General features: G+C 55.8%; 1 protein-coding gene across 3 annotated transcripts; it reads right to left on the bottom strand.

Moving 5' to 3' along the window:
- Positions 1–4,206: 4,206 nt before the first annotated feature.
- HDAC11 (histone deacetylase 11) lies at positions 4,207–15,464 on the bottom strand (the record flags this gene model as incomplete). 3 transcript variants are annotated; one of them, XM_084247304.1, is made up of 9 exons in its annotated part: positions 4,207–4,422; positions 4,627–4,805; positions 5,629–5,725; positions 6,222–6,284; positions 7,223–7,299; positions 8,248–8,290; positions 9,218–9,334; positions 13,000–13,100; positions 15,317–15,464. In XM_084247304.1, 9 exons carry the CDS (start codon positions 15,381–15,383, stop codon positions 4,207–4,209), a joined length of 960 nt encoding a protein of 319 aa, XP_084103430.1. The 3 variants fall into 3 exon arrangements, with proteins under 3 accessions (XP_084103430.1, XP_084103429.1, XP_084103431.1); XM_084247303.1 differs by having other exon boundaries at positions 9,218–9,265; positions 15,317–15,383; XM_084247305.1 differs by lacking the exons at positions 7,223–7,299; positions 8,248–8,290; positions 9,218–9,334 and having other exon boundaries at positions 15,317–15,458.
- Between the last annotated feature and the right edge of the window lie 396 nt (positions 15,465–15,860).

The following is a 15,860-nucleotide window of genomic DNA, read 5'->3' as shown; positions in this document are numbered from 1 at the left end:
AGTCCAGAGTGTGGGGGCCCTTGAAGGGCCTCCTCTCAGGCCCCCTCTGGCAGGATTCACCAGGCAACCCACCCAGATGCCCCCAACTAGAGACTGAGAAATGAATTTGGCCCTCCTCCAGGTCAAAGTGGCAAAGACCTGGAGAAAAAAGGAGAGCACTTAGCCACCCTGCACCAATCATGCGTGTGCTGCCTGCCCGCCCCACCCTGGCATCTCACATGGTTCTCTGCAAAGGGAGAGTCGAGCCTCAGAGCGGGGAGGCCGCCTGCCCAGGATCTGAACCCAGGCCACAAACCCTGGAGCTAGTGTCCTTCTCCAGAGACCCTCCCTACCACACACCCCCAGCGGGGCTCCTGGCACCTACTTGCTCTGTCAGCGGTGCCTTAACCCCAGCACTAACCAGGAAATACAGAGGAAAACGGAGTGGGATGGTTTCTGAGCCTTGGTTTCCAGGCAGTCTGTGAAAGGGGCTCACAACTGCCTGGGCGGGGAGGGGTGACGGAAGGGGGCTGTTGTGAGGATGAACAAGGAGTGGGAGCACAAGGGTGTGGCACATTACAGGGAGGGCTCCCCAGGCCCTCTCCCTGAGCCATGTCCCTGTCCTCACCCCCATCTTCCCTTCCCTCTCCACTGCAGGAGGAAGCCAGGCGGCTGGGCTCCTAGCCCAGGGTGTCAGGCTCCTCAACAGCCCTCCCTGGGCCTCGCTTCCGCACCGACAAATTCCCTGTGGCGAGGCCAGCACACACACCATAGCCTATCCCAAGCCACCCCACTGCTCCGCCCAGGTTGCCCCCTGGTCTGGCAGCAGTGGGGCCAGGGCTGGGACTCAGTGCACCATGTGTGCGCCCGGCGTGGCGGGTGGGGGGGATCAGGTGGTCCCATGGGCCCTCAGCTCCCACCACATGCGTCAATCCGTAAAGCACTTTCCAGCTGCCTGCTCTGTTGTTCTTGTTCTAAAGTTACTTTGTACTTGGAAAAGTCAAGCTGTGCACCAGATGACCCTTCAGAAAGCCCAAAGTGTGTCCTCCAGCCCAAGGGCGTTGCCAGGTTAGTTGTGGAAGCTGCCTGTCTGCAGGCCCCGGCTACTCACCCACTTAGAGCCACTGCACTTGCCCTGCCTGGCCCTGCCACCACCTCAGGGATGTGCATGGCTGCCTTTTCCCTCCAGGTCCCTTTCCTCATCACGCCAGTGGGCCACAGACACCTGCCTCTCCCAGGACTTCTGGGGTCGGGAGGTGGGTGGAGGGTGGGCGATCACTGGGAGATCGCTTTCCTTCCAAGCCTTCGCCAGAGGTTCTGTTGGGGGGAAGTTCCTTTGGGTCCAATCCCTGATTTTGCCATTGTCTGGCTGTGTGATTTTGGGCAAGTTACCTCACCTCTCTGAGTCTCTCTGTCCCCTCATCTACAGAATGGTGAGAATGGTGGTGATGGGTAACTCGGTTGCTCATTCCACACTGGGCACAGCTTTAAACACTTTTAGAATATTAACTCATTCAAGTCTCATGGTAATCCTATGAGGTTTGTGCTCTTGTCCCCTCTCTACAGAGGAGTAAGGAAGGCACAGAAGGGCAGTTATCCCGCTCGCAAGGGAAGAGGAGGGGCTCAGAGCGGGCTGCATTAAGCACCGCACCCTGCAGCCTCGCTTACAAACACAAGAGAATAGCGCTTGCTTCCGGGTGGCACTGAGCCTCTGGAGTTGGCCCAGGGCCTGCAGGAGGGTGTCCCCAGCCAGAGCTGGCTGAGCTAAATGAAATCAACTTAAGGGCAGGCTGCCCTGGAGGAGTTCCTGGCCCTGAACCCCAACCATTTGGCTGAAGAGCCAGGGAGGTGTCAAAAAAGTCACTTCAGATCTGCCTGGGAGTCCACTAGGCTGGGGTGGGAGGTGCCCTGCCAGGCCACCTTTATTGATGCCTGAGGCAGCCTAGCTCCTGCCCCTACCAGGGTCCTATTAAACTAGTCTCAGGCTTGGTCCCCCTGGGGGACAGAGCACTGCTATTTCCAAGGCTTGTCTGAGAACCTCTCCCTAACCCCCACTGGAGAGCAGACCTATGATGCTGGGATGATGTACCCCCCTTTTCCCAGACCTCAGCCTGCTGACCAGCCAGGGGTGGCCCAAGGGTCCGTGGGGAGGAGGGCGGAGGACATTGGGGTTCAGACAGCACTACCAGGGGCCAGGTTATGAGCTGCCACCAGCATCACTCCCCCACACACCCCTGCTCCAGCACAGCCAGCTCAGGACTGGGATCCACCAGGAGGAGAATGAAGGGGAATGAGAGGCACTGGCTGACCCTCAAGGGGCTACCCTGCTCCCTGCCCGGGCTGTGCCACACACTGGGGACACCCTGATTACTCCATCAGGCTGAGGACAAGGTCCTGCCTCCCCACCAGCTTGCATCCCTCTCCCCAGCCCAGCGCAGGGCTAAAAGATGGCCCTCCTCCCACCCTCTGGCCTGCCAGGGCCCCTATCACACCCTGCTCAGCCTGCTCTCCCAACCCCACATTTTCCAGACCCCATTTCCAGTGACCTTAGCCCTATCGGGAGAGCCTCCTGCCCCCACACCCCCTTCATTCCTGTAAAATAGTAAAATGGGCACATTTATTGGGCAGCAACCCCATAAATCAGGCCTTGTGCTGTGTGGATTTTAATCTTTATTTCTTTAATCCTTAGGAGTAGGGATTCCTCATCTCAAGGTCCAATCAAGAGCCTTTTTGGTTCTCTGTGAACTGAAGCTCAAGTGGCGAAGTGTGTCACCACCGTCTCCAGACATCACAGGCCGAGGTAGAGATGAGGGGTGTTAGGGACCTACAGCCAGGGCCAGGGTGGGGGGTCCACTGTGTAATTAGGGCCTGGGGTCTTGACCCATTAGGTCAGTATTTTGGATAGCTGGTAATCTGGGAGCCTTCCCCTGCCTCCAGCAGGAAGCATCAAGGGAAAAGGTGGGAAAATACAGGAGCCCCCCATGGTAATGACCACAAGTCCCGTAGGTTGGGGGCTGATGGAGGACAAACGCCTCAGCTGATTCACTTTCCCTCCCTCCCACATCTGTTCACCACTTAGGAACACACCCCGGCACTGAAGGGGTGGACGTGCCCCGCCCACCTGCCTGAGGGGTCTGAGTGTTCCCTTCAGAGCAGAACTGCGGATGGGATCAGGGTCTAGGGCTTCTCAAAGGCCAGGTGCGGGCCCACTTGAGACCCTGGACACAAAGTGTGCTCAGGGCCTGGGGTAGTTTGGGAGAGGCCAGTGGAGGCTGCAGCCCTACCCAGGACTCACCCTAGCCCCCACCCTTACAACCTGCAGGTCAGGATGGGGGCCTTCTGCTCTCCCTCTAGGAACCTAGCCTCACCAGCACCTCGGTCTCAGTCTGGAGCCCCAGGTCCTGTGGACCTGGCCTGGTTACCTGCTCCACTCACAGTTTCCCCATCTGGGCCTCGCCTTCTTCTGACCCTGCGCACCAGGTTCAGCAGTCCCCAGAAGCCCCGTTCCTGAGCTAATCCTCTTCCCCCAAAACCTGCCCCTGTGGAGCCATTGCTGAAGTGGGGTTGGAGCTGCTCAGGGCTCCCCTCCCCTTACCACCACTCAGGGGCTCTGGGAAAGCAAGCCTAGCCCTGCTTCACTGAAGGGGCATGCAGATGGAAAACCACCTGCTCCCCCTCTGCCCTGCTACCCCGTGTTCCGGCCAGGGCTCCCCAGAGCTGGCCAGAGGCCTGGCTCCAGCCTATGCCTCCATCCCACTCTGGGTCCACCCACGTGGATGCCCTCAGCCCTGCCGGGTAAGGAAGGTGAAGTACGTCTCACTGCTGCAGAGGGAAGAAGCCCAAGCTTGGCCAAGATGGAAGCTTCTCAGTCGGAATGGACTAACTGGCTGTGTCCCCAGGGGACCTAACCTGTCCTCCCTCTTTCCCCAGAACTGCCGGCCTCCACAGGGCCTGATCAGACCCATGAGTCCAGGGGGTCTTCCTGGGACTCAGGCCCTGTCCTCCACCCCACCCACAGAGAGGCCCAACACTAGACGCCAGTGGGGAGAGCGGAGGAGCTGCTGGGAGGGGACAAGGCCCCTAGGGCCAGCCCAGTCAGGAACAGGCCCCCACTCCCCAGCGCTCCCTGGTGACTGCCCCACGGCCCCATGTGGGGGAAAAGGAGAAGCACTGAGGGCGGCAGGGCAGGAGGCAGGCAGGTGGGGAGCCACTCAGAAGGGTGCAAGGTCAGGGCACCTCAGGCGGCAGCAGAGGCGTATCTGAGTTCTGTGCTGAGACGTCTCTCAGCTCAGGCCCGATGAAGCCCAGATTGTACAAGTTGAGGATGGAGTCGGCAATGATGCGGGCCGTGCGCTTCTGGTACCCACCCGAGGTCACCATGAGGATGGGTACCTGTTGGCCACGGACCATCCGGAACACCAGTTCATCCCGCTTCACGATGCCCTGTAAAGGGAAGGACAAGGCTGACTCAGGAGGGGCGCAGGTGGTCAGGGCAGTGCTGGACGTCCTGTTCCGTGACGGGTCTAGCCCCTCCCCTGACTGCCCTGCTGCCCATCCCTCTGACAGCTGGAGACACTCCGGGGCTGCCCACCCTTCCCGCTGCTGCACAAGCCCCAGAGCAGACCCCCCTCCAGGGGCACAACCTACCTGTGGGCTGATGGACAGCCCCCCAAGACGGTCACCCTCGAGGATGTCAGTGCCCGCGTTATATACCAGCACGTCGGGCGGGTGTTCCCGGAGGGCTCTCTCGAGGTTCCGCTCCACTTTAATCAGGTACTCATCATCCTCTGTACCCCATTCCAGCTCCACCTTCCGCCTGATGGCCTCTGAGAGGGTGCAAATAGCTCGTCAGCAGACAAGGGGAACTGAGGCTCAGAGGGCCAAGATTGCCCGGGTCCCTGTCAGTGTCCACAGCGGGATGGGAGACCATCTGACTCCACTCTCATTTCACCCAAAACCATGCTAAAAAGAGGAGACCCCAGGAAGAAAAGCGGGTGGCAGATGAAGCTCTGCCCCAGCGGGCTAGAGCCCCCCTAGCCCGGCTGCTCTCACAGACTCCGTGAGTCCGGGCACGTGGACAAGCCGCTGTGCCTCGTGCCCAAATCCAGCATGTTCTGGTCCAGAAGCACGAGCTGCGGGCCACGCCAAGGGCTGAGCTCCAGGACAGACGCCAGAGGCTTCCTGCATACACGCTCCCCCCGCAAAGGAGCCAGGTCTCTGCGTTTTCACAGCTCACCTGAGAGCCTCTGTCTTATGGCTGGTAAGTTTGACCCACTCGTGTTTATTTTATTGCTACTGTATTTGAAGCCATTTCTGCCATCTTATTTTGCATTTTCTATTTCTAATTTTCTTGTTTCTCTTTTGCTCATTCTTGTTCTCTACTAGACAGATGTAAACCTAGGAGGAAAGTCTGATTTTCTTCTTCTGGTGGCTACCCCTGACCTAGGGACCTAACCATGTGATCTTGGGGGATTAAATGACTTCTCCAGGTCTCGACGTTCTTATCTGTAAAACGGGAACAATCCCTGCCTTGCAGGGACACTGAGGACTCATAAGTGACTTCTGCAGGGTCCAGGGTGTAGGAGATACTCAGGAGAGAACCCCGCCACGCAAGAACGCAGCTAAGACTGCAGACCAGGGGCAGCTTACGCTTGGCGAAGCCATCCCCGGGGTAGATGTGGCGGTTGTAGACGTCCAGGATGTACACGCGGCTGTCGCCCATGAAGTCCCGCTCGTGCCCGTTGCCCTGTGGGAGGACATGGGAGCCTCTGGAAAGCAAGTGCCAGGACACCCCACCGCACCCCAAGAAAAGCCCCACGTGCCTGGGGAAGCACATTCACCCCTGGAGCAGGGGTTCCTGGGCAGCTAGGTGGCAGAGCTGTGATCCAAGCTCACGGCCCTGCCATGACCTTCCAGCACGACCTAGACTCTCCCCCCACCCCGCACCCAGCTCCTTCTCTGGGTCCAGGGTCCTGCCACCCCAGATCCCAGTAGTGGGATTGACCGTTGGGGTCAGGGATATGAGGTAAACTGTAAAGGGCTGTGCACACGGGACTTGGTACAGAAGCTCAGTTCATGTGAACTCGGAGCAGGGCCAAGCAGCTCACAGCCACAGAGTGGAGCCCATTTGATGCCCTGCCCTTCTCTGGAGTCCAGAGGCCCAGCCTGGGGATGGGATGTCTCTGGGGGAAGGGAGTCGCCAAGGGTGGGAGCAGGCCAGAGCCTGGCCCCAGGGCACTCACCTGGTGAGCATCAAGATCCACGATGGTGGCTCTGGAGATGCCCTCCACGCGCTCAAACAGAAACTGCCCGGGACGAGAGGGGAGACATTAGGACCTACCTTGGGCCACTACTGGGGGGAATGGGAGGCTGCATGTGCTCATGGGCCACCAGGCCACGGCAGAGATGCCACGTGCCAGGAGCGCTGTGCAGACCCAGAGAGCAGGGTGCCGGCGGGGCAGGCTCTCGCCGGAGGGGCATGGGCCGTGCTGCAGAGGGCCAGCCAGAGGCCAGGAGGTGAGCGGGTGCTTAGCAACAGCCCAGGACTTCTGGGGAAATGTATGGGAGGCTGAGAGGGAGGACTCGCCCCTCAACACTGCCTGGAGTCTCATTCTCCAGTCTCTGTCCCATTCTACCCTCTCCTTCCCCTCCCTTGCTTGCCTCCCCCCAGTAGTCAGTGTGCCCTGAGAGAGCAGGAACCACGTGTGTTCCCAAAGCCCAGCACATTGCCAAGTGCAGTGGGGGGGGGGGGCTCCGGGGTCCCACAGACACGGGGCCAAGCTCTGCCTCTTCGGCTGACCTCCCCTCTCTGGGTCTCAGTTTCCTCATCTGTAGTACAGAAAAATTAAGTGGGGTGAGCCGTGGGGAGCAGCGGCCGGCACGGAGTCTGGCCAGCAGGTACTGTCATCACCGTCACTGCTATGAGATGGTGACTATTTCTATTTCCTCACTCTGAGAGAAACGCCCTTCTCAAATTTTAATGCTGTTGATTGGTAAACGCTGCTCCCCGCCCACCCCACCCCTGCACTCAGCCTGAGCCTGGTTCTTCCTTCGGGCACAGGCATCAGAGGAGGAAGTGTCAGCCTGGGTTTCAGTTCCAGCCTAGCTGAGCACCCAGCAGCAAGCTACCCCCACCCCCAGCCTCAGTTCCCTTCTCAATAATGTGGGGTAAGAAGACCAAATATGGGGCTACAAGAGGGTTCCAGGAGGACCCCGGAGGCAACTCCTGCATGTGCTCAGGAACCTTGATGGCCAGCGTGATGTCCGCGTAGGCACAGAAGCCCCCGCCCCGGTCGCTGGAGCAGTGGTGGAAGCCGCCCCCTGCGGAAGGGCAGACATAGTGGGGTCAGCACTTGACCCGAGCACGCCCCTCCCCTCCGTCCCCGCCAGCACTGACCCCACTCAGCTCCCAGGAAAAGCTCCTCAGATTGGCCAAGTGATTGGCATGTCACCATCCTGGCCCAGAGCAAGAAACCCCTGGGTGTGGACACATCAGCCTTAAGCCCCTCACGTGCCCCAGGGCAGGGCTCATCCTTCCCCCAAGAAAGCTGCCCCTTGGCCCCTGGAACTGGGCCTGCTCCCGTGTGGCTCCTGGAGGGAGGAAGGGGTAGGGGCACGGGGACCACCCAGATTCTGGGGGTGCCAGAGGGAGATGATGAGAAAGGACACCCTCTCCATCCACACGGTCACAAGGAAAGAGGAGATGCTGCCACGGCAGGAAAGGGGAAAGAGCTAGAGGGAGTTGCGGGAGGAAAGCAAGTCAGACTGACAAAGACAAACACAGCAGATGGACCAACAAAGCAAAATACATATAAAATCAAACACCAATGAATGAAGTTTCTGAGGTGGGGGAGGAGAAAGAGTCAAGGGATGGTGCTCGCGAAAAAGAAGAAACAAAGTAAAAATTTTTAAAATAGATTAAAATTTCTACACTAATCACTATTTTAAAAAGCTAAAATGGTGGTCAAAATGTAGTAAGGGGGACTACTCTGGAATTCTAGAAGGAGAAGGAAAGGAAAGAGAAGGGAAGAAGGAAGGGAAGAAGCAGAAGAAAGGGAGGAAGGGGGGTGGGCGGGAAGGAAAGGAGGGGGCGTGGGGGGAGGACACCCTTTGCTTGCCAAGCGGGGTGGCTCACTCTCAGGACCAAGCCCTTATGGTCACCTCCAGAAGATTCAAGGAGCCCCAGGGTGAACCCCCTCCAGTTTCCCCTGCTTCTCCTTCCCCCCCAGGCCCCCAGCGCCACCAGGCCACACCAGCCTGGCCACTCACCCACGTTGATGGCCCAGCCGCGTTCTATGGCCAGCTTCCCTGCCTTGGGAGACAAGCCTGGCGTGAGGGGAGCAGGCAGTGGTCCCCTCATTCACAAACTCACCCACTCCTTCCATAAACAGTTTCCGGCCAGCTCCGAGGTGGGATGAGCTCTGAGGTGGGGTAGCAGGTACTCCACCCCCCACCCAAGCAAACTCAGTCAGCCTTGGAAGCAAGTCCCAGACCCGCTGGCTCAGCAGATGTGCAGCAGAAGCCCCTTTGCAAGTGTGCGAGGAAACCGGACGACATAAAAGTTACTCATAATCCCATACGCCCTGGAGATTTTAATGGGGCTTTCAAAGGAAAGACAATGTTTTGCTCATGGAAATAGGGGAGACTGGATACTGAGATCCTGTAAGAAATCATAGTTGGGGGGTGGGCAGTTGTATTCTAATACAAACGTATACATTTGCAGTTCAAAAGAAAACTACAGGAATCGATAGGTATTGACCCAAGAGGTAGAACTGCGCTAACTCCAATCCACTCAGCTACCTGTGGCAGATTTTAAAGAAAATCACACCCATGATGGGAAGCCTCATGTTGCTGGTTCTTTACTGTCCCACCACGTTGGGGGGAGGAGGACGTGACCCCTCCCTGAAGCCACAGGGTCTGGTTCCATCTTTAACATGCACGGGGGCCAGAGCGTGGCATGTTGTCTTTGGGGGAAGTCTTACATTCCAGCAAATATGGTAACTTTAATAGGCGTCGTAGGGGAAGGAACTAGGAATTCTAATGTCATGGGATGGGAAAGCATTTGGGAGAAAGGGCCATTGTTGCTGGGCCTTGTGGAATATTTAGAATTTTGTTCCACTTCAAAGCGGGGAGAGGCATTCCAGAGGCAGAGCCCAGGGTGAGCCAAGGCCCAGGGTAGCAAGGAGCCGGATGCGGGGTCCCCAGCCTGCCTGCCTGCCACCTCCACCTCCCCACCTACCATGATGGTGCCTCCTGTCTGGGTCCGAAGGGGCCTCAGCACCTTCCTCTGCACCAGGAAGTTGGGGAGGAAGATGACAGGGGGGATTTCCGTGATGGTCGCCACAACAAAGGACCACTGCAAAAGAGACAGGTGTGGGAGCCTGGAGCCCAGAGGCAGCCCCAGGTAGGAAAGCGCTAAGGCCCTGAGCAAACTCCAAGTGCCCTGCGTGAACACCACAGTCAAGGGCAGCTGCTCTGGTTAGAGATGAGAGCTCCGTCCCTTCAGGCCCCCACCAGGCTTTGGGCTCCCTCAAGAGCCCCAATTAAGTCAGCCCTGAGTCCACGCTCCAAAGCCCTTGGCTGCCCTCTTGTGCCCGGAACAAGATCTGCAAGGGCCACCGTGGTGCAGACAGAGCTGACCCAGCACCCCCCACTGTACAGAAGAGGGCAGGAGCTGGGGGCTCTTTCTTTCCAAGGTCACACAGTGAATAAGACAGAGTCAGCACCCGAAACCCGCACAGCAGGGCCTCCTCTGGAAGAGGGTGAAGACCTCCCCACAAAGGGAGCGTATGGGAAAAGGGCTTCTGTCGTGAGTGGCACCCGAGGACAGCACATTTGCCCTGCATGCAGAACCGTCATCAAGAAATTTTGGAAGCATAACACTTGTAATATTTGGGCAGCTTGTGATCGTTGGTCCTGAAAAGGAAAAAACAGGGCATGGGTCTGGTCGTGGGTCTCCAGCTGAGGCAGGGCATCCTGGGAATGGCCTTCCCTGTGCCCTCCCCGGCCCCAGGCAAACATCCATGCACCAGATCCTGAACCATCGCTTGCCTGGCTGTGAAAGTCCCTGGGCCCCTGCTCCCCACAGTCAGGGGAGGGGTGCAGTCGAGTCACTTGCTTTGTAACATTTGCTGGTGCCTACTAGGTGCCAGGCCGCCCGGGTGCAGGCGCGGCTGGGGAGATGCCTCACATCAGGATTCGGGCCTCTGAAGCTAGAGGGGAGGGTTATGTCTCACACGCAGTGACGGCACGGGCCAGAGAGGCTTTCTGGAAGTGTTGACATTGATGCTCAGACAGAAGGTAAACGGGAGTTATCCAGATGGGGCGCTAACTCAAGGTGAAAAGGTGACTGCGAGCAGGAAGTGAGTCCATGTGCAAGAGAATCTGGGCACTTACATGCCATGTTCAATTAAGTCACATTTCTAAAAATTAGAAAATTCTTCTTCATAGTAATTGTTTTTCAAGTGCTCACTAGACATGTGTTTGGTGGCTGCTGGATTAGAAGAACCTTTCTAGAACGTTCCCATCATTGCAGTGCTGTGGCCAAGTGAAAAATAACCAGAGGAGTGGGACAAACTGGCAGCTGGGGCCAGGACGGGATCACCTGCCTCCCCAGAGTCAGGCTAGCCCAACCCCAGACTTGGCTCCTCAGTGTGTCTGGGCATGGCCCTTCACCTCACCCTCTTGTCTCCTCTGTGAAATAGGGGAACTTCTCCCGGGGCCTGGACAGAGGACCTAGATTCATGGGAGAGGCCTGTCCTCACTGCCCCATCTGGAGGATGGCCACCTGCACCCCAGACCTGTTTCTGCTTCATCTTTCTGGAAGCACTTGTCTCCACCTGAGCTTACCATGCACCTCTGTTGTTATCTGTCTCCCTGCCACAGGTGTTCCTGTTCTCTGCTGCACAGACCACACTGGGAAGGACACCCCCACAAAGTAGGTGCTGGTAGCACATGCTGCCCCTTCTCCCCCAGGCCCCAACCTGCACCTTCTCCCAAGAAGGCTAGCTCCCCTGCCCCACCCCTCCCAGGAGTCATGGCAGTGCTTGGCTGATGAGGGGCTGAATCAGCCTGGCCTCCTGCTCCCAAGACAGCACACAGCATGCTTCAGTCTCAGGGCAAAGCTCACCTCCTCTGGGACGTGTCTGAAAAAGCACACCTCCGCCCAGTTACCACCACTGTTTTTCCTTCCTGGCCCTTGGCAGTCTCTGAAATGCTCTTGTGTAGTTATTTCTTTTTGGTCCTCCACAACTAAAATGTAAATGCATGGAAAGAGGGAACCCTGCCATACTGTTCATCTTTTTGACCCAGCACACAGTATCCAAGACACAGTGTTGAATGACTGAATGCTTCTTCACCTTGATAGTCACTAGGAAATCATCTGGTTTCTCCTTTTGCTATACCTGCCAGGGAGCGCCCAGTCAAATGTACAGTTGACCTCAATTTTCTATTTTGGATTCTCCCTGATAAGATTTTTTTTATTACTTATGACATAGTGAGTGGTGTTCAGCCTTTTGGGGTCTCAAAGCCAGGCACACAGCTTCCTTGCAAGGTTCCCCTGAAAGTCCCCCAAATGGGTGGGGCCTTGGAGTCGATCTACCACCATCCCAGCCTTATCTCGGTACACTCACTCCACTCTGCTCTGGTCCCTCCCCATGCCCGCCCTCTGTACTCTGGTAGGCAGCTCCTCCCAGCCTAGCCCCTGGGCTGTGGGTTGTAACCACGCATGTCCATGCCCAGGAAACCAGGGCAGCCAAGCACTGGGCTTCCTGCCAAGGTCTCGCACACCTTTTTCTCCCAGGAGAGCCAGGAGCCAGGTATCAACCTCTTCCTGGTAATTTTTCATGAGCTCACACTGTCACAGCTCCATCTAGACTTCTCGCAGCTCAGGCTGGAGCGGGGGAGGAGAGAGGGCTGCAGCTGTGGCCAGGAACTGGAAAACTACACTGGATTCCCTGCCTGGGGTCTCCTGAAGGCCTGCCATTATGTCCTGGGTAACCTTGAGCAGGTGCAACCTCTTTCTGGGCTCATCTGTATAGGGGAGGAACCTGGTGGCCTCTGGCATCCATTATGGCACTGCGTCTAAGACGAGGCTAGCGGGGAAGCCTAGGGGCCCGGGCTCCCACACTTTGGGGACTGAAAGCCTGTGGCATTCCTCACTCCGTGCTCCCAGGGCAGGCTGGCAGCATCCAATTCTGAGGAAATCATCTCTCCCAGCACCCCTCCTGCCCCATGCAGAGGCTAAACTACCTCCTCAGATTGTGGGGCCTTCCAGAGTTCCCATGGGGGTAGCCTGTAGGCACAGTCTAGTCTGCAGGTGAGATTTAAAAATCTGAAAACGGGTTGCCACATTAACGATTCGGGTCATAATCTGCCTTTCTGGATTCTCTTGCAAAGCCGGGAGCCCTGGCCATGCCGGACCCGCCGTGGACCTGAGTGGCAGTCGCCCACAGGGGAAAAGACAGGGCTCGCCAGTTCACCCAGTACATAGCCTCCACCCTAGCCACTATTTACCTTCCTGGCTAGGCCCAGGGGTGGAGGGTATTCAAACTAATGTAGAGCCCAACAGTTTTCAACAAGTCTTTAGAAGTATGAAGTATGTGGAACAGAATGTTTAACCTCAGCCTAATATAAATATAGTACAAAGTGGAACGGCTTTAGTTAGCTGGAGACAAGGGGCTGACCCCAGCCCATCCCAGAGCCCAGGCATGAAATGCAGACTGAAAGTTGCTAATGTCGAAGTGCAAAACCCTGTTAAAGGGTTCATTTTTTACCAAGGGTTCACCTCTGCTTTCAGGTGAACAGGGAGTTCACCACCCCCAGCAGCAGCCTAGCCCATCCTTAGTGTCTGCCTATTTTATGTCACCTCTGTCTTTCTCTTAGGGACCATGGACTCATATGCTATCTCTGTGCAAGGACAGGCATGGCCTCTTGAGGCTGTGCGTCCCCAAGCTGAGCTTTGCCTCCTCCTAACCAGCAGCCCCTCTGGCCCAAAGCAGCTCCCCGCCCTCAGCCCTGTACCTTGAGCTCATTGAGATAGCGTCTTGTATGCACCACCAGCAGGTCCTCCTCTGAGGCTTCCTGGGCCTCCACCAGCATGCTGTCCGATAGAAGTTTCTCTTCTGAAACCACAAAGTAAGGTGCCCTGATTCCTTGCTGACCTAGAGGTCAAGCCCAACCCCAGACCCTTCTGCTGGTGGCCAACTTGGCCTCTGTCGGGCCTGCCCAGGAGAAGGTGGGCATGGCTGTGGACGATCTGAGTATGGGCCATCCTGAGCCAGTGTGGACCACGGCCAGACCCTCAGGCCAGGGGGCACCAAAGACTATGTTTCCTGATCCACTGACAGGACCAAGTGAGTGCAAGTGTGACTGGACAACCTTCAGAGGCAGATGGCACATGGGTCAGTAATGTGGTAACTCGAAGTATAAGAAAACGAATCTCATCAGTTCTCCCTCTAGCTTCCCCTGACATCAGTGGGGCGGGGGGTGCCCAACCCTTGCTCATCTTCCATTTTAACCAAAAGAAGACAGGGTCAGCCTCACAGCCTGTAGGCAGCAGTCAGCAGCCTGAATTGAATTACACTGTTGTTTTCATTGCATTTATTTTTTTACCATGACCTTCTATTTATGGCAAGTGAAACTGGCTTTTTCCATTCAGATGACATAATGATTCTTTTTTTAAAACAAGTGTATTTAAGATTATTAAAACAGAGGCTAAATCCATACAAAATATGAAGTAAATAATGAAACAGGTGGTATGAGGAGATGGCAAGGCCCCAAGAGTGCTTTGCAAATGACTGATGTTTGGGAAACAGTACATTATTTCATCACCCCTCACAGAGTCCAGACACGATTCACTCCAAATCGCGGAAGAAGAAACAAAGGCTGAGAGCAGGAGGTGCTCTAAGGCACAGTGAGGGCAGGACCACAGTGCTCTGGGTTCTTGGGAAATCAAAGCAGCAAGGTCAGAATCTAAGGGCTCTGTTTTAATGTGTCACCCTTCGGAACCTTGGTAGAAACCAGTGAATGCCATACATATAGTCCCATATATAGCAGGCATGTCCCCCACCCCTGAACATCCTATGGCTCCCCTGTGCTTTAAGGCAAAGGCCAGCTCTTGGAGAAACCCAAGACACTCCACCATGTGGCTCCTGCCACTTTCTAGACACCCTCAGAGGAGGGTGGAAGGAATTCAGAAGTTGGATCAGAGAAGAGGGAGACAAGAAACCCTTCTGTTGAGCTACTGGGTGACACAGGAGCCCATGAAGGGGCAGTGTGTCTGGTGGGGGATAGGGGAGGTGTCTTGGGCTGGGTCTGCAGGAAACAGCATAAATGACCATATTCAAGAAGGCAAGAGAACTGCAAGGTGAGAGGCGGGCTAGCTCCGCTCACCTGGCCAGGTTGTCCCCATCACTGCACACCACTTGTCTGCTTTTCTACTTTATCCTTCTCTGTGAATACTCCCTCTGGTCCCTACTGCAAAGAGAAAATCAGTATCACTTGCCATAAATAGAAGTTAACCAAAAAGTACAAATACAAATAGAAAGAAATAGTGTTATTAACCTCTAATTTGGTCCTGTTTTCTTCAAGGGGCAGAGCCTACAGCTTGCTATGTTAATGGACTTAGCTCGCCTCCAGTGGAACTTTCTCCATAGTGTCATCAGGATTGTTTGAAGCTTCATCTCATATAGGTAATACTTTGGGGAACATTTCCTATGCCCGCCATTAAACAGCCCTGATATAGGGAATGAGGATAAATTCACACTAGCCTATAGCCATGCTTGAGTTTCCCACCTATACCACGTCCCTGGATTACAAACCAGAGTTGAAATCATGGCAGAAGGGCACCCCCTTCTTGGGGAGTAGGAGCCTTAAGCTTGAAGTTCTAGACCCTTTAGTAGCTAAAGCCACTTAAAAGCTGTGTGGCCTTGAGCATGTTTCCTAACTTTTCTGGGTCCTCATTACTCAATTTGTCATCAAGGAGGTAGAGAAAAAATTCTCTACCTCTTATGGAGTATGGACAATGGATTCTCCAAGCTTCAGCTTCCCTGTGTCCATCAATACTCAGCTCCCCTTCAACTGGGCCTCCAGGGGCAGAGGCAGGATTTAGACCCATGGCAATGGAGAGCCAGTGAATGTTTGAAATAGGGACAAATGCTGTTTAGAAGTCTGTGCCAGAAAGATCCTTGTAACAGCATGGTGGGAGGTAGTCTGAGGGCTGAAACTGGAGGTGGGAGAGTCTTAAGCTTGCATTAGGCAGACAGCAGAGAGGAGCTTGGGGAATAACAGGTGGTTTTGAAGAAGCAGATACAGGGTCTGATAAAGGGACCTTCCATACCTTTTAGGAAGCCGATCACTTTGCCCCATTTTCCTGCATCAAAGGGGTGCAGCTTCTCCAGGCCCATGAAGGTTATATTGTAACGTGGTGAGTACACAATGGGCCAGCGCGACTCCGGCACATGCTGGTACAGCTGGGTTGCGTGTGGCCTTCCATGTGCAGAGAGACACACACAGATAGGGACAGCTTCAGCGCAGAAAGCTGCCTCTTCCCCTCCACCAGTCAGCTGTGATGGATCAGACAATCCTGACCCAGTACCACTACCTCCCTACCCACAGACAAGGGATCACTTAGCAACTACTGACAAAGTAATGAAAGTGTCTCCCCACTGAGCACTGACTGTCCTTGCACTGTCCCACTCTGTTCTCACAGCAGCCCAGGAGGTAGGCACCTCTATGCCACCAGAGGCTTGGAGAGGGCCCAAGGTCATACAGCGGGTCTGTGGAGCAGCCCCTGTGCACCCAGGTGCCTGGCTGCAAGGCCTCAGCACCTCACCTCCACATTATAACAATCACAGGGAATAGCTGTGCAGCTCCAGGCCCCA

Source organism: Talpa europaea (genome assembly GCF_964194135.1).
Source record: "Talpa europaea genome assembly, chromosome: 11".
NCBI lineage: Eukaryota > Metazoa > Chordata > Mammalia > Eulipotyphla > Talpidae > Talpa > Talpa europaea.
This window is presented reverse-complemented; position numbering and strand designations above follow the sequence as displayed.